Source organism: Schistocerca piceifrons, chromosome 5 (assembly GCF_021461385.2).
Source record: "Schistocerca piceifrons isolate TAMUIC-IGC-003096 chromosome 5, iqSchPice1.1, whole genome shotgun sequence".
Classification (NCBI taxonomy): Eukaryota; Metazoa; Arthropoda; class Insecta; order Orthoptera; family Acrididae; genus Schistocerca; species Schistocerca piceifrons.
Window position 1 is genome coordinate 297,413,139 of NC_060142.1, and position 18,961 is coordinate 297,432,099.

At 40.5% G+C, this 18,961-nt stretch overlaps 1 protein-coding gene across 1 annotated transcript in view; it reads right to left on the reverse strand.

Annotated features, from left to right (window-relative positions):
- Window positions 1-1,153: 1,153 nt before the first annotated feature.
- LOC124798953 overlaps window positions 1,154-18,961 on the reverse strand; it is a 356,047-nt gene continuing 338,239 nt past the window's right edge. Inside the window, exon 19 of the mRNA XM_047262487.1 lies at window positions 1,154-1,343. Coding sequence (XP_047118443.1) covers window positions 1,154-1,343 — 190 coding nt within the window. The remainder of the gene's footprint in view (window positions 1,344-18,961) is intronic.

Sequence of the window (18,961 nt, forward strand, 5' to 3'; positions counted from 1 at the left end):
TTACAGTACTATCGTAATTTAATGGTTCTGAAACATTTAAAAAATACATGAGGCTACCACATTAGCATGCATGATGTAACATACAACTTCAGCTGCACTTACTGATTAACTTAGTTTGATCTTTGCACAACAACTTAAGAAACGACAAAATGTATTATTCATCAAAACACATGAAGATTTATTGTGTAGCATTACAGAATGTTGCTAATCTAATTTACAGCTTAAAAGTGCACTCGTCGACAACAATACTTTGTTCTCTGTACTACAATTAGTAGAAATCAAAAATTAGCTGTATCGTTTGCCAAACTACACTTAGCACCAACGACCTAACCTAGAAGCTGAAGTGGATTTGTCAATGAGTGAGTTATGTCATCAAACAACGGAATCTACATCAAACCAATGACATTGCATACTGGACTGCAGTGGTTTGGTATACTTTCAACTACCCCCTCTCAGTCACTATTAACGCTAACCACACATCAAACCACACATTATAGTGACCTTACACTTAGGTAATGATTTTTTCTTGCAGTATGAGGTGTTAGTTAACTTGTGTTGATGATACTGATTGCTGCTATTGAGTAGTAGAGACTACGGCACTACGGCCTCCATGCATGGCAATCTTTCATTAAAATATTAATAAATTGTGCTATTATGCCAAAATTGTAATAAGCTGCCCCATAGATCGACATATGACACAAAACATATACAAAATTACGCAATAACACTGACATGATACAGAGAAATTGTAGCGAATGTCCCCACATATCACCAAGGTACCATAAAACTCTAACGTCATTCCCCATAGATATTCATTGACTACCACTATCCCACGATGACTTCCTTCCTGTATATACCCATGGCGAATACTTTTATGCGGCAGTGATGGTCAGTTCACATATTATATCTGTCATTATGGCTAAATAATGGTGACTACTATTACCTTGTATACTGTCCTGAGGCACTGATTGTCGGTTGACATACAGTGATTTCCTTTACCCCCAGTATTATTGTTGCAATGATGTCAGTGAACAATGTGATTACCACGACCCAAGGTATTACTCTGGAGTAATGGTTTCCAGCTTACATGGAGGCTGGTGTTATCCTGGATAGGACTGGGAGGCAATAATCGTTGGTTGATATGGTATTACCTTTACCCCAGATACTGTTGGTTGAGGCAGTGATGTCTAGTTGACATGATGAATGCCATTATCATGGTGATTGCCATCACCTCAAATACATAGTTTCTGTCCATAACTAACAAAAATAACATGCTGACAACAGACGCCTGCTGTTGGATCTCATAGAATGTTCTAACACCAGAAGCTGAACATGTATATATGCTGTAAACAGGCAATGAGTGTCACAAACTGGATATTAAGCCAGTACTCTAATAGCAGAAGCAGACAATGTGTATCCCATGACTTGGCAATAAGTGTCAGCTATAGAATATCAAATAATGTTTCATACAAACCTTTAACAAATTTATCCATACATATCAATGTCACATAAAATTATAACAAGTAGCCCCATAAATAGTCATTATAATATAAAACTATAAAAATTACCATTGTTACGCAAAATTGTAACAAACAGCCTTATACATAATTGAGTAAGCAAGTTGAGACTTGTTCCAATAAGCTGCAACTAGTTTCAACTACAAAACACTTAATCAGCAAGCCTGGCAACTGATTAAGCATACACACACATTATAGTATTGGCTCCCTCACGTCATACAAATAATAACTTTATGAATTTTATTCTTTGAGATTTTCTAATGAGGCATGCTAAGAGGTAGAAAACATTGATCCATAGAAATGAACTAATTATAGTCAATCACAATAACTACTGCATTCAAAGTAACCACAGTTTTTTTTCAGAGAATAGAATACTTGACCAATATTAGGTTCAACCCTAAAGATGTGAACATAGTAAAGAAAGGGCTCAAATGTAACATTCATGTATCAGTACAAATAAAAATCTTACAACAAGAACTAAAGTGGACTCCATAGGATCCAATTACTACCTCATGAGGAAAACAATATTGCCTGAAAAACCACAAAACCATACCCAGGTAGAATGGGAAACTAGGGCCACTACTGGAAAATACAATCGTAGAGGTATCACACATTAAATATTTAACAAGCGTAATGAACATAAAGAAGTCAGTGTTTAAGCACACATGAGAAATACATTTGTGATAATATCAAAGGAGGATCAATACAGTAAAGTAACAAAATGTTTTTAGTTAAATAATATTAAAAGAATTGCTGGAAAAGCAAATAAAAATTTAGTACACAGTTGAAGAAGACACTAAAGAGTTATAACTGTGTACTCACAGAGAAAAACTTGAAATATGCATTATAATGAATCTGGAAACACCATCACTGCATGTTCAAACAAGATACTTTAACCAGGGACTTGTATTAGATCTATTGTGAATATAATTTCTAGCCCAGCACATGCTGTTGGTAATAACCTTACCATTTTCCTTAGAGAACAATACACATACGAGTATGAATACACGTTAACCAGACTGTTATGGTATCTACAGTAAAACCAGCGGTGTACGGATTCACAGTAATGGAAAATTCGTAACAGTCGGTATTTCAAATACGAATACAAACATTCCATTGTCAAAGACTACTGAAATATTTAAAAAGAACATCCTCAAATATAACAGGATAAGTCAAAGTTCTGTTTGTAAAACAGTGGAATTCTTACAGTTAGATAATATTTAGAATTACTCGTAGTTGGAGAATGAAATTTGTCTCCAAGAGATTGAGGTTGTAATGGGTTCATGTACTGCGAGTACTCTAGCTGATATTTTCATTAAGAGTTTAGAAGAAATGTGTTTGAGCAGGTTCACTCAAACAGCTGAGAAAGTCCTTTATCTCATCGATGTTGTAGTCTTTATTAGATGACACAAAAGATGAGAGTAACGTTAGGAATTCTCATCCTACAGTTTGAGTCGTAAGGTCTGAATAAACATTGTTTCGTAGACCATCAACGGATGAAATCTTTCGAAACAGTCATGTCACTCGTGGGTAAGCAAATTTACGAATTTAAACGCTGTGATTCCTTAACTAGTCAATAAACCACTAGAGAAAGTAAAAAAAAAAAAAAAAATTGAATAGGAGCCATACATTTTCCAGAATGTGTCTATAAACCCGATACTCTTAAGAACTAGGCAGGCACATTTTTAAAACAGAACCAATTAAATGTGGTACAGTAACGATGAAGAAATAACTTTAATCTGAGATACATGGAAATGGGAGACAAAATACCACACTGTTTTAACAATTCATAAGTGATGACAGGGTAAAGGAGGACTAACAGTTTACAATATGTTGCCTAAGAATATGAAGAAGCATAATACCATATCAGAAGTGAGAGTTCCCTGTAATCTATCAAATTTGCATCTCTCATTGGGACTTGTACCTTGCAAATTCTAGTCATTTTCAGGAACACATAATATTGACTGATGAAATTACTCTGTGTTTTATGTTCGTCAAACTGGAAGGACAGTTGGCATCCTGTTTAAGTAGCACATAACAATAAGTGACAGTGACCACTCGCCTTCGCTGTATACTTAGAAGACAGCACAACGTAGCTAGTAGTAGTGAATCGTTACTGGTCTTGCTTAAGCTACACATTTAAGGGGCCAGTCTGCGTGAGTTTGAAACTAACAAAAAGACTTACAAAATGGGAAATTCCTAGGCAATTGTGCGCTCATTCTGCAAAAAAGTGTAGCAGAGCTACGTGAATGACTGTCTTTGCTTTCTTACAGTGATAATCATATGTAGGCACAGTACAGATGACCATACAGCCATACAAATCACCTCATGGTAGTTTTGCTTTCTTTTATGATATTTTATACCTATTGTTTAACTGTAAAAGCACAGTTTACTTCATTTTTAATATTCGAATGATAAATTATACACCTCATCTCCTTTTTTTTAACTTGCCTTGGAACTTTTATGACCACGCAAAGGAAAGGAATCAGTGTGCATTATATTTGTCCGTTCAGTACATCGACTCTGTATACGCGTGTTAACATCAGTAAAAGTTCTTACTGCACCGTTGGTATGACTAGTAATAGTGTGTATCTTGCACTTGCCCGGGGACTGGGTGATTGTGTTGTCATAATCGTCATCATCATCATTTGTGACAGTTGCTAGATTGGACTGCATAAAAACTGGATTGTGTGAAAACTGGGACTTTGTACGGGCGCTGATGAGCACCCCAAAAACCAAACATCATCATCTCGTACTTGATCTGAGTTATCATGTTGATGCCGGTGCTATCTCATAATGTTTCAGACACGCCGATAACAAGGATATTAGGCTAGAGCTAACTGTGAGATTGCCATTGCGGCGTACTCACTAACGTCGCACAACTACCCAGCCCGCCACCTGGCATTTTAAATCGTTGTCCGGTTGGTACTGTACTCCAGGGACATGTGTGCCGTATTCGTCAGTCAGAGTCACTTGTGTGTGTGAAAATCAAATCACTTTATTTCGGTGCGTGTTAGTGAAGAGCTTTTGTCTGTACCTTCGTAATCTGGTACCGGTTTACGGGTTATTCTACCGTTATCAACTTCTGTCTCCATTTAATTTATCTTCTTTTATACATGAGGACGTATTTTGTTTTATTCAGTCCAATATTTACTCTGTGGTCATGGATTATGTAAGATAAATTTTCTGCTTGGATACCAAATGCCAGAGAATCATTATAGCAACCCCTTTTAGTCGACTTGTATTGATATTCTGTATGTATTGTGGTATCTTCATTATAATAGTATCACAAGTTATATTGGTCATCTTAGAGTTTGGCCATATACAGGGTGCAACGGATACAAATCCAGGTATCTCTCTTGATGTCTGAGGTCGTTGTGGCGAACTACATTACAGGAGTATTTACGTCATTTGGAGCCCAATATATGTAGCTATTAGAAGTCGTCTGTTCTTACGTTAGGTAGTACCTCCAAGTACATGTGACAATGGCGAGCAGTTAATGTTTATTTTCACTTCAGCAGTGTGTCAGGTGTTTCAGTGAGGATGGTCAAACTATACGGGCAGGGGTAGTCCACTTAGTGGTGCGGTTACGACCATGCATAAAACATTAGGTAAGTAAGGAAATTTTTGAGATGTGTCTGCTGGGAGACTGTCCGACGGAGAGAAAAAAACAACTAGTACACAGGTGTGTGTACATATTATGGTACCACAAACATTAATATCTGCTTTTATATCCGTTACACGCTGTATACAGCCGTTGCATTTAACTGTAACTTTTCAGGTGCACCTCAATATGGGTTTGTCGTCCTGAAACATGGTTGTAGTTTCCTTTTATTGGAAATAAAGTTAAATAGAATTACTGTATGTGGATGGTACGAAACATGAATAATTTGTGCAGCAGTTGTGGGTGTCCTAGTGAGGGAAACATAAACCAGTTAACTTCACATATTGCAATCGATTCAACTGATAGACTTTGTCTGACTGCCTGAGGATCTCTTACTTTGGCCTCAAGCAACGTATTGACGGCTGCGGCTCGTACCTCTGAAAATTTGGTGCCCATATAATATTTGGAACAAAATGATACATGTATACTTCTCTAACTTCGTTAGAGAATTGGTTTGCATTCGTTCGCCGTTTACATAACTTGTTCTTCTTGTCATTTGAAATGATGTGCTTCATCGACATTTCACAGTTTTAAAGTACACGAGTTTTAACTTTATAATCTTGTTATAACTAATCTTGCTATCTTGGTGGTTATTTCCAATTTTAAACCAAAATTTTCAGTAAATGTTAACAAAATAATATACCTGACGTTTGATGTAAATTTGGCAGAATAATTTCACTTGATCTAATATGATAATATTTTCTATATAAACAATCATTAAAGGGAGATGGAAAACGAGTTCTGTAACAAGGCTGTCTGTTTGTATCGATATTTAACGTCAATAACATAAAAAATTTGATGGAGCTATTATAGGACATAGAATATACCGTTGCGTTCCAGCTTTTTTTCGTCTAGTTCCAAAATATATGTTGGTAAAGCTGACAGAATTTTCTTTCACGAAAGATGAAATATGTAATTATTATTGAAATGTGTTTTGTAATTTCATAAGTGGGTTAGGCTAATTCAACAGTTCGCTAATCAAAAATCTACTCATTACAATCGTAACAGTTATCTGTAATTCGAAGGTAACATCTTAGTTTAGCGATATTCTGTTATTTTTAAGAAGTAACCAGTAATTTGTATGTTTCTGTTCATGTAATTAGTAGTAATTTAAGACAATTACCTCACGCAGAGTGAAATGATACAGCCTCGCAGAGATGACATAGTTCTAACCTTTAGTGAGTATTGAGTATGTTGCACTAAATATCTGTGACGAGAAAATGTTCATCCTAGACTGGGACTGGAACCAATATAGCTGATATCCGGCGAACAACAGATAATTATGAATTTCCGAAAGCAAACAGTAGTGAAGAATCTGAAAGCACTCAGCAAGCGCCCCTGTTGTTGACGACAGCTCAAGTTTCGTTCTACTGTTCCTCCAGATACAATGTTAACTCCTTGTAGCAAGGTTACTGCCTGTCTGGGAGGAATAACGCACTGCCAAGAACAATACTGTTCGCCTCCCATACAAGTGGATGATGGTTGTTTGTGTCTTACTTGGGTCGTAAATTTTCCATCACAAATGAGTTTGTACGACGCCATTGCGTGGATATTTGTGAAACTAGGGAGGCTTTGTGATACGCGCCGCCTCCCGCAGAAGTTCGCCGTCTACAGTGCTGCTTCCGACTGCAGCATTGTTCAGAGGAGGCGGACGCGGGATTATCTATGACGGAAATTACAGCAGAACCTGCAGGTAGGACCGCTCTACTGCGTGCTGCCATCTGCATTTCCGTGCCACCAAGAGCGGACCTCTGATATAGTGGCTGCATTGACTCGCGGTGTGCTTCAGAGCGAACATTCGCTGCCAGTGTAAGGAGGTAAATACGGGTAGATGCCATAATGTAACTTTGAATTTTGATTCTGTTACATGACTATCAACAATCTTATGAAATGGTAGACATAAGCATTACCGGGCACTCCACTATGTAGTATATTGTGCCAGAATGGTAACACTGGACGAACCGCAATGTAGGGCTGTCAACAAAATAAAACCTCTACTATGCCAAAATACTCCTTACGTCCAACCTCAACAGCAGAGTATGTTATTTCTGGTAAGTGGCATGCCGTTGACTACTGTATGGAAGGCACCCCTGACAGGTGTTAAATGAATTGCTTACATTTTACAATGTATTTCGGTTTTCCGGACCACCTTCAGCAATAAAAACATCACCGTAATATGGGATTATATACGCCCCGGAGTAACCGTGAAATTTGAGAAAAATGGAGGATTTTTTTCATCCAGAAAAATCCGGTAAAAACCCGAGACATACTTAAGATTACGGGAATTCTTCTATTTTTACTTATCAGTTGAATTTTTATATTTTCAAGTTTTGAGTAGCGATACTCTAAGAAAGAGTTTCACCTAAGGATCCTACTACAGAATAATACTGTACCAATAAAGAAAACGAGAGAATAACACCAAAATAAGGATGTAGCTGCAAAGAAAATTCGCCATTTACAACAACAAAACCCAGTCCACACACAAGCGAGTGCCGACAGCAAAACATGCCAAAGGTCTTAGGACGTTGACTATGCAGTACTTCCTAACAACAAAGCTAGGACAGCATGACGTCATAGCTGTTTACGTTTCTAACAGGTCGCGGGAAAGTATTGCGAATGGTGGTTTGAGAATTCTAAGTAAATTTCATTTTACGCCCAATGAGAATGTGTGATGAATTTATTAAATCACTGAGCATTTAGTTCTTATTCAAAAATTGAACACCTTGAGGTCAAGTTACTTCGAAAAATTACGGTCCACGAACACCTCGCCTTTATTCCATTTTTAAAAATTTTGCCCGCACGTTTGTTTTTCATATATCTTGAATGGTAACATGAGCAAAATAAATAAATAAATAAATAAAAATAAAATAAGAAAGCCTTTAGGGTTAATTTTTCACAGGTATTTTAGCTGTTTCATAGATTACAAATTACACGATGACGATGACAGAAATATAATTATCGTTAAGAAAAAGAGTGATGTGGGTTCTTGATTAAGTTCATACGTACTTCTACGGAAAAGACCAAGTGCGCGATAGAACTTGTATTCAGCCAGGTTAACAGCGAAATGATCGATGCACAGTAATGAAATTTATAGTGGTGCTTTTAGGAAATTTTCAGCTGCAGCAATTTAAGCTTTGCTCTTAGGATCCTCGGTAGAAAACAGCATAAAATTTTTGACGACTTATGTTACATGTGAAAGGTTAGTTTTTATTGTAGCTATAGTGTACGTATGTGTTCGTGCTACTTAAGCGATGATGTTGTTACTGGCTGAATTCATCACGTGCCTATACTGGGAATATTTTCTGTCATTGTCTGGCGAGATGACGTGACATGAGCTGTGGCTGGCTGACAAAAGCGCATCGAGTTCACTGCTTCAGAAGCTATCCACCTGCATTTGGTGGAATTCGTATTTAAGCTTTCAAAATACGAAAATATGCAGTGTACATCTTGCCAAGCACCAAAGACATTTCAAGAACGCAATGTTTTTTTCTCAGCTTTTGTGTCTAAACTGCCGGGAAGTTCTATGCCAATGTATAAAACCTTTATCATTCAGAAGCTTAACAAATTTTACAGATCAGAGGGAACGTGGGTTGTCAATTTCCACTGAAAAAATGAACGTTCACCCAAGTTATACTGTATTTTCAACCGGGAAAAGTCTATTCTTCACTGGGAAAATTCGGACTTTTTCTTCTTGTCCGCGCATACACCCTAGTACAAAATGCTATTTCCAAACATCTTTATCAAATCTACGCCTGAAAAAATCATAACCTGGCTCAAGGCATCTTTAATGAGCGACATGAACAGTTAAAGTACTGTTGGACAATGCCATATAAATGTCTCGCATAGCATATACGAGTATTTTCAAAAAGACAAATATCTAGCCTGTCGTTACAGTCGAATTAAGTTATGTAACTACACATGAACGTCCTACACTGTACAGTAGACGTCACTAACTGCTGGTTCTGTCATCACATTTCCCAAATTGTTTCTTACAAAGTCATTTCATTTATGTAAACATATTATACACATTGCTTTCATGGTTCATTCCCCAATTTAGGTTGTAACTCCCATAAGGAATAATTGGCAGGAACTGTGGCTCTAGCTGCCTGCCTTGTCTGTTCCCTAGCTGTCGCGGTCAACTCACCTCTCATCTGCTCCAATGAATCGCCCACCTCCATCCAATGCCACTAAGAACCAACCAAAGATAGTCAAGGAGTCCCGAGTACATGTGGAAGATCTCCTTCAGTACAATGTCATTCTTAGTTACAGTGTGACACCAAAAACGATTCTGATGTTTGTACCACCAAAAAATGATTAATGTAGAGTAATAAAATTTTGGGAATACATATATAAGTGATTAATGTTGCAAGATCACAGGTTAATGAAACCGCGACAGAAGCCACTGCAGATGTGACATGCTGGTACATTAGTAAGCGGTGAAACCGCTGGAATGTTGAATACAAGCACGCAGACGTGCGAGCATTGTGTTGTGCAGATGTCACAAGTCAGTTCGTGGGATGGAGTTCCATGCCTGTTGCAGTTGGTCAGGCAGTACAGGGACGGTTAATGCTGATTATGGATGACGTTGGAGCTCTCCTCCGATGATGTCCCACGTGTGCTTGACTGGACTGAGATTTGGTGATCGACCACGCCAAGACAACATGTCGACACTCAGCACAGCATGTTGGGTCACGACAGTGCTATATGGTCGAGCATTGTCCTGTTGGAAAACACCCCCTGAAATGCTTTTTATGAATGGCAGCACTAGAGCTGGACTCACCAGACTGACGTAAACTTTTGCAATCACGGTGCGTGGGATAACGACGAGAGTGCTCCTGCTGTCAGAGGAAGTAGCACCCCAGACCATAACTCCAGGTGTAGGTCAAGTGTGTCAAGTGTGTCTAGCAAGCAGACAAGTTGGTTGCAGGCCCTCAGCTGGCCTCCTTATGACCAACTCACGGCCGTCACTGGCACCGAGGCGAAACCAACTTTCATCAGAAAACACAACAGACATCCACCCTGCCCTCCAACGAGCTCTCGCTTCACTTCACTGAAGCTGCAAATGACGGTGGTTTGGGGTCAGTAGGATACACGCTGCTCGGCGTCCGGCTCGTAGCTGTCCTTGAGGTAAACGGTTTGTAACTGTTTGTTGCGTCACTGTGGTGGCAACTGCTACTCAAATCGCTGTCGCACATGCAGTACGATGCGCCATTCGATACGCCGAACTCCCGATAGTTCAACGTGACCTTCAGGAGCCGGGTCTTCTCGCGTCCGTAATTTGTCGTGCCCACCACTGCCAGGAATTATGAACAGTGGCTACATTTCTGTTAAGTCCTTCTGAAATATCGCCGAAGGAACATCCAGCTTCCCCTTGCCCTATTACGCGACCTCGTCAAAATCAGTGAGGTGATTTGTCCTCCAGAAAGGCATTCCTGGCTAACGCCAACCCACCACGTCCAGTTACAAAAGTGATTAACAGTCATGACGTTACAGCGTGTATTTAGACGAACATGATCTGCATCTTCACATTTATGCTTTTAGCGCCACTATTACGCTAATAGTGGAAAATTTGAATAGACCTCACCTTCCAGAAAAGCGCCTACCGACTTTCGTTTATGTCGTACAACTCCTTCTGGGTGCTGCGATTTTTATTCCGGCAGTTTATAGTTATATGACATAAATTAAGGACGCTAACTTAAACTGAATAGTGATATTTTGTTTAACAAGCAAGCTATTTTTAAATGTATTGAAAAAATTAAATAACGGTTACATGTATGATCTCGGTTCCCAGATAGAGAGGGAAGTTAGATAATTTTATCGGCTGAAAACAGAAACCTCCGATATTTTAAGAAATACAGCCCCATGTACCAAACATTTGTGTTTCAAGCAAAAGGTAGTTTTTCACCCTTCAAAGTTAATGAAGATATATTTTCCGTTTCATGAGTCGTACAGGGATTTAACTGTGCAGGTACGTTCAATAGCACATGTGGATACTGTTTGTAAAATGTGTTGCGAATAGAGGTAACAGAACAGATGTAAGAAACTAAAACGTAAAACGCACTATGGCGAATAACTTCAACAGATTACTCCAAGGCGCCCGGAATGGTGTCAAAGTGAACAACTTGCGTGCCTTGGACGTTATTCAATGGGTCGCATATGTAAATACCCTACTGGCCATTAAAATTGCTACACCACGAAGAGGAGGTGCTACAGACGCGAAATTTAACCGACAGGAAGAAGATGCTGTGACATGCAAATGATCAGCTTTTCAGAGCATTCACACAAGGTTGGTGCCGGTGGCGACACCTACAACGTGCTGATGTGAGGAAAGATTCCAACCTATTTCTCATACACAAACAGCAGCTGACCGGCTTTGCCTGGTTAAACGTTCTGTGATGCCTTGTGTAAGGAGGAGAAATGCGTACCATCACGTTTCCGACTTTGATAAAGGTAGGATTGTAGCCTATCGCGATTGCTGTTTATCGTACCGGGACATTGCTGCTCGCGTTGGTCGAGATCAAATGACTGTTAGCAAAATATGGGATCGGTGGGTTCAGGAGTGCAATATGGAACGCCGTCCTGGAACCCAACCGCCTCGTATCACTAGCAGTCGAGTTTACAGGAATCATATCCGCATGGCTGTAACGGGTCGTGCAGCCACGTCAAGATCCGTGAGTCAACAGAGGGGGACGTTTGCAAGACAACAACCATGTGCACGAACAGTTCGACGACGTTTGCAGCAGGATGGAGTATCAGCTCGGAGACTATAGCTGCGGTTACCCTTGACGCTGCATCACAGACAGGAGCGCCTGCGATGGTGTACTCAACGACGAACCTGGGTGCACGAATGGCAAAACGTCATTTTTTCGGACGAATCGAGGTTCTGTTTACAGCATCATGATGGTCGCATCCGTGTTTGGCGACATCGCGGTGAACGCACATTGAAAGCGTGTATTCGTCATCGCCATACTGGCGTATCACCAGGCGTGATGGTATGGGATGCCATTGGTTATACGTCTCGGTCACCTCTTGTTCACATTGACGGCACTTTGAACAGTGGATGTTACATTTCAGATGTGTTGCGACCCGTGGCCTACCCTTCATTCGATCCCTGCGAAACCCTACATTTCAGCAGGATAATTTACAACCGCATGTTGCAGGTCCTGTACGGCCGTTTCTGGACACAGAAAATGTTCGGCTGCTGCCCTGGCCAGGACATTCTCCAGATCTCTCATCAATTGAAAACGTCTGGCCAATGGTGACCGAGCAACTGGTTCGTCAAAATACACCAGTCACAATTCTTGATGAACTGTGATATCGTGTTGAAGCTGCATGGGCAGCCGTACCTGTACACGCCATGCAAGCTCTGTTTGACTCAATGCCCAGGCGTATCAAGGCCATTATTGCGGCCAGAGGTGGTTGTTCTGGGTACTGATTTCTCAGGATGTATCCACCCAAATTGCGTGAAAATCTAATCACATGTCAGTTCTAGTATAATATATTTGTCCAATGAATACCCGTTTATCATCTGTATTTCTTCCTGGTGTAGCAATTTTAATGGCCAGAAGTGTACCTGTTTAGTGTCATGTATCCCCCACTAAGCACGCATTCTTCCGATGCCGAAGACGATTGCCCGACGCATACTGCCAGCATTTAGATATTTCGGGATTGCTGTTCAAGATGTGATATGATTCTCACAAGCTACCCATTGGTAGAGGCGGCCACGGGCTTATACATGTTAACGGTCGTACGGTGACCCTTTGTCTCTGCGCGGTGTTGAAAATGTCGGGTGGACAACAGTCGAGTCAGAAACTTCCTGGCTGATTAAAACTGTGTGCCCGACCGAGACTCGAACTGGGGAACTTTCCCTTTCGCGGGCAAGTGCTCTACCATCTGAGCTACGGAAGCACGACTCACGCCCGGTCCTCACAGCTTTACTTCTGCCAGTATCTCGTCTCCTACCTTCCAAGCTTCACAGAAGCTCTCCTGCGAGACTTACAGAACTAGCACTCCTGAAAGAAAGGATACTACGGAGACGTGGCTTGGCCACAGCCTAGGGTATATTTTCAGAATGAGATTTTCACTCTGCAGCGGAGTGTGCGCTGATATGAAACTTCCTGGCAGATTAAAACTGTGTGCCCGATCGAGACTCAAAATCGGGACCTTTTCCTTTCTCGGGCAAGTGCTCTACCATCTGAGCTACCGAAGCACGACTCACGCCCGGTCCTCACAGCTTTACTTCTGCCAGTATCTCGTCTCCTACCTTCCAAACTTTATAGAAGGAGGACACGAGATACTGGCAGAAGTAAGGCTGTGAGGACCGGGCGTGGGTCGTGCTTCGGTAGCTCAGATGGTAGAGCACTTGCCCGCGAAGGGCAACGGTCCCGATTTCGAGTCTCGGTCGGGCACACAGTTTTAATCTTCCAGGAAGTTTCATATCAGCGCACACTCCGCTGCAGAGTGAAAATCTCATTCTGGAAACATCCCCCAGGCTGTGGCTAAGCCACGTCTCCGCAGTATCCTTTCTTTCAGGAGTGCTAGTTCTGCAAGGTTCGCAGGAGAGCTTCTGTACTTCTGTAAAGTTTGGAAGGTAGGAGACGAGATACTGGCAGAAGTAAGCTGTGAGGACGGGGTGTGAGTCGTGCTTCGGTAGGTCAGATGGTAGAGCACTTGCCCGCGAAAGGGAAAGGTCTCGAGCTCGTGTCTCGATCGGGCACACAGTTTTAATCTTCCAGGAAGTTTCATATCACCGCACACTGCGCTGCAGAGTAAAAATCTCATTCAGGAAACAGTCGAGTCTGTCGGGACTAAGGCATTGACCCTACTACTGTTTTTTTTCCGGACAGAACTTTCTAGCCATGAGCCAAGACGAAAGCGGTGACATAGATACGAGCGCAAGCGAAAATTTATCTGATTCGAGACGGCCAGTAGAATGTGCTGGACTTAGGGAATTAATGGCTTAAACGACGCACGGGAACTGTGTGCAACTCAAAATAGCAATAACATTTTTCATATTTCCTGGGGAGTGTGTTATGAGATGCTGCGAGCAGCTCGAGTGTCTCGGGTACGGAAAACAGATGTTGAAGATACACGGACCATGACGAAACGGTTATCTTCTTCATTTCTACGAGGTGACGTGCCCGGAGGCAGAAGCGTCAGAGAGGACCCATCTTGTACTAACCCATCAGCAGAGGATTTCTCTTTGTTTCCCTTTTCCTCTCTTTTTATTCCATAGTGAAGAGCGCCCAGTGAATGACGTCGTTGTCAACTAAAACAAAGGTGTACCTACGTTTACATAAATACTCTGAAAATCACATTTAAGTGCCTGGCAGAGGGTTCTTCGAACCACCTTCACAATAATATTCTGTTATTCCCATCTCGTACAGAGTGCGCAAAGACGAACACGTACATCTTTCTGTGCGAGCTTTGTTTTCCCTTATTTTATTATGCTGATCATTTATCCCTGTGTAGGTCGGCGTCACCAAAATATTTTCGCATCCGGAGGAGAAATTTCGTGATTGAAATTTCATGAGAAGATTCTGCCGCAACGAAAAACACCTTTGTTTTACAGATGTTCAACCCAAATCCTATATCATTTTAAGTGACACTCTCTCCCCTATTTCACGATAATACAACGAGTCATTTCCTTTTCAGAGTGTTTTGATTTATCTCCTATGTTTGAACTGTAAAAACAGAACGAAATAAAGAAAATGCGAAGACGGGCCTGGCATAGGTACGGTGGTATCGACGAGGGACGTAGCCACGAATACGGGTGCTGTTCACTAATGTTTTTTAATTCACGAAGCAGTTCCTTTTTATACTTAAAAAAAAAGAAAGTAGACTACTGGTACATGAAACCCATGTTCGCCACGGAATTAGGGTTCGAATACTTGTCATCTTCCTTTTATACTTTTTTGACGTCCGTTAATAAGTAGAACATCATTTTGTCAAGCGACAACAGCCTATGGGATGACAGTGGGATCCATTAAATTGCATGCATGTGTCTGCAAGGTACACATTTCACAACCCTAAGTGGTCCTGTGAACTTCTCATGCACTTTCTGATGGAGTACACAAAGGATGAATATGTCGACATGCTTTTGGGGTTCTAAACATACAATAACCGAAGTACTAGCGCTGTTTTTGCATTTTCTGCACGACACCATCCAGATAAGACTGTATTTCGGCATTTGGTGCAACGCCTTCGGGAAACCGATAATCTTCATACAAAAGTAATGGACGGAGGTCTCCCACGGTCTAGACGTACTCCACAACAAAGGACACTATTTTTGAAAAAGTAGGCCAATCACCTGGCCGAGGTACCTGTCATACTGCAAGGCTGTTCCTATTATTTCAGAGACTGGTTGTTCACGTGTTGCACGACTAGGTACTGCATCCATATCAGTACATGTTAACACCAAGAGCCAGAAGACTGCATTCGACGAGTACACTTTTGCACCAAGTGGAAGATAACTGATATTTTTTGAATCATGTGAGATGGACTTCACTGGTGAAGGTATTTTCAACCTCCTCAACAGCCATTATTGTTCGAAACACAAAACATAAGTCGCTTGTGAACGTGGCTTTCAGGCACACATTTGAATTAAACAATGGACCGCAATAATGTAAGAAACCCTTACCTATTGCCGGACTAGAGGAATGCTGCACTGTGTCGTCGTTTCCTGGCAGTCTTTTGCGTGAAGCAGTAGAAAACGTTCCACTTGGTTTTCGGTAACAACTATGATTTCAGCAGGATGGTACCTCGTGGCACTATTTAAATGAAGCGTATCCAGGAAAATGGAATGTTCCTGGTAGTCCAATGTTCTGGCCTCCAAGATCCCTGGATATTATTCTACTACACTTTTATTTGTGGAGACGCTTTAAGGAACACGTTTGTACTCAGCGCTTTACTAGTTCATCTTGAAGGCATGTGCTAATCTCGTTTACCTGCTTTGGACTGACTTTACCAGATATGAAGTGTTAATGATCAAAGAACTTACAGCATTTTACTAGATAATGGCATAAAATCCAAAATCAAGATAGTACAGAAGATAAATACAGTAATATTCAAATGGCTGTTTATTCTTCCAAAGAAAAAAGTTTATAACAGTCCACCCATTGATGTACACTACCTTATAGGTCTTGTGTGTGCCGTTTAAGCAACAGTGGATGTAGGTGAGTTGTATAGGGGTCAGTGATCCGGAGAGTGGGGAAGTGTTTGGAAATGCAAGGTGGTCGCCTTGCATATCTTTTTTAAAGTGAACGTTGCTCGTACCTATACGTACCGGCTATGTGATGCTAAGCATGGACGTTAAACGTACAGAATGGAATTATTGTGCTTTGCATAACTTGCAGTCTAGTGTAGCCTGCGATTTTACTATATCCAATAAGGTCTTAGGAAGTTTATGTTATGTCCTAATATTTAAATAAAAATGTAATTTTACCAGAAAGAAATGCTCAAGATTAAGCATTGTGGAGGTGTTTATTGGATACCGTTTAATTCTATAGCTCAAGGAAAAATATTTAGCGAGAACGCGACACGAACATCGGTAAGTCTGCGTATCAATTCATTTCGGCATCGCCTCGTCTGAGTGAACTAGTGGGACAGCTCCCGCAGCACACAGAGTTCATGGTATCTCTTCTTGATCAGGCTGCGAACAGTTACAGCGTTGCCAGAGCCTAGTTTCTTAAACTGCTTTTCTATTAAATATTGACGAGACTAAGTTTTCCTAAATATACTTTTGTCTTGAACTGTGGCGAGAAATCGCATGCCGACCACCCAGTGCGGCACTTTTACTTCACCCTTTATATTTCAACCGCCTAGTCAGAATTGGGCTCTGTCAGTATTGTAACTGTGTTATGGCCTTTCCTCTTCACCTGGACTCCCATAGTTAAACTAACCGAATTCTTGATTCATGCCCGTGAGTAGGAAAAAGTATGATGCTCTTGGGGATACAAAGAACGAAATTCAACTTGTCAATAGAACTAGTGAATGTTTAGGTATACCATCGCACGCGGACGTCATATTTATGCTATAGAACATTTCAACTACTGTACCCATAATACTATACTTCGCACTATTCTAAAAGAGATTTATTAACGAGTTTAAAACTCAATAATTCCGTGTTCAGCATTACCTGGTTGCAGTTAAAAATTAATATATCTGAGGAATTATAATATTTGTGTACTGCTTTGGCATAGATCAAATTGACCAAGAGCTGTACATTTGCTTTCTCACGAATTCTACATTTGCGGCTTGTATTACGAGGGCTGTTCGCGAAGTAAGGAATGAAAGGGCACGAAATGGAAACCAAGTGAAAATCAAAACGGTTTTATTTGCAACAGTTAGCTACAACTTCCAGGCACTTATCTCCAATGTCTCCGATCCGACTTAGACGTCTGTCGTAGCGTTGGAGCAACTTTCTAATACCCTCGTTATAGAAGACAGTCGCCAGTGCTTTCCCCCAATTCTCTAAGCTGGCCTGAAGCCCGCTGTGTGTGCCAAAATGTTGTATGCACAGCCAGCGGTACATGTGAGCAGAGATGAAACTCAGAGGGAGACCATTACGGCTTTTTTTGGGTAATCAAACATTTCTAATTGAAAACGATACAGGAGCACCTTCATTGCCCCTATAGAATGCGGCTGAGAGTTGTCTTGAAGAAGAAAACGCACAACAGTTGTGTAATGTTGGCTGCGTAGCTTCAGGCGAAATTTCTCACTAGGCCGTCGTACTTGGCGGTAGGCACTTTTATTCTAGGTATCTTTATGTGCTCCCTGTGTGCTCAGAACTAAAAAGAATGACATAATGCGATCGACGGGCATATTAGAGACATGCCCAACACACCTGTGCCAAACTTCGTCTGATGTTCACTATGGTTTCCATTTCGCGACCGATTGTCCCTTACTTTCCGAAAAACCCTCGTACATTAAGAATAGCGATGTTATCAGAAGAAAAAAATTATCTAATGTTGTAACCGCATTAGCGAACTGAAAATAAGCTAACATGCATATAAGGCTAAATTTACACCTAAAACTACGTCAAATTCCTTCATACATTGTGTAGCTTATTACCTCCTTTAGACACAATTGCATAGTATTAGAAGGAGAATGTAGCAAGTCAATTTTCTGCCCAGATACAATGCTCTTTTCGTTTTTATATTACAGTAAGGTTAGGGATTCTGAACATTGCTTGTGTATTACCAAAACAGGTAATGAAGGTACCCATTGGTAATTATTGTATCTGTTGTCTAAAAGAAATAAAATATGCGACGGAAATTGACCAATGTAAGCTTTCGTAAGTATTTACATGTTTTGAACGCCGATTTGTGATACGGCCCTACCATGTATCCTTACTGGAGAAATATTGGTTCCTATCGTCATTTATTAAAATACATTCCATGTATTTTTCTTAATTAGAGATTTTCCTTCTCAGAATGCAGACATACGGTTTACTAACAGAAGAGCATCAGTATCTATTGAACATTGTTTTCAGCTTAATCATAAAGGTCATGTATTCATATTAGCCGTTAGAGTATCATATTTTATAGGCTATCAGGATGATTAAAGCAATTGAACATTATATCATTGTGTTTGTGGGAAACAAGCAGATATTCTTTCACTCGTTAGTATTTTCTCGAAGCATGGGAACAAAATTTAAAATCCCATTATGATAATTAAAGGTTGTGATCCGCAACTAGAGTAAAGATATAAATACCATTTAACTATTAATGTTTTCTCGAGTGCAGAATTCAGTTCAGATAACTTATGTTAAAGTCCGATA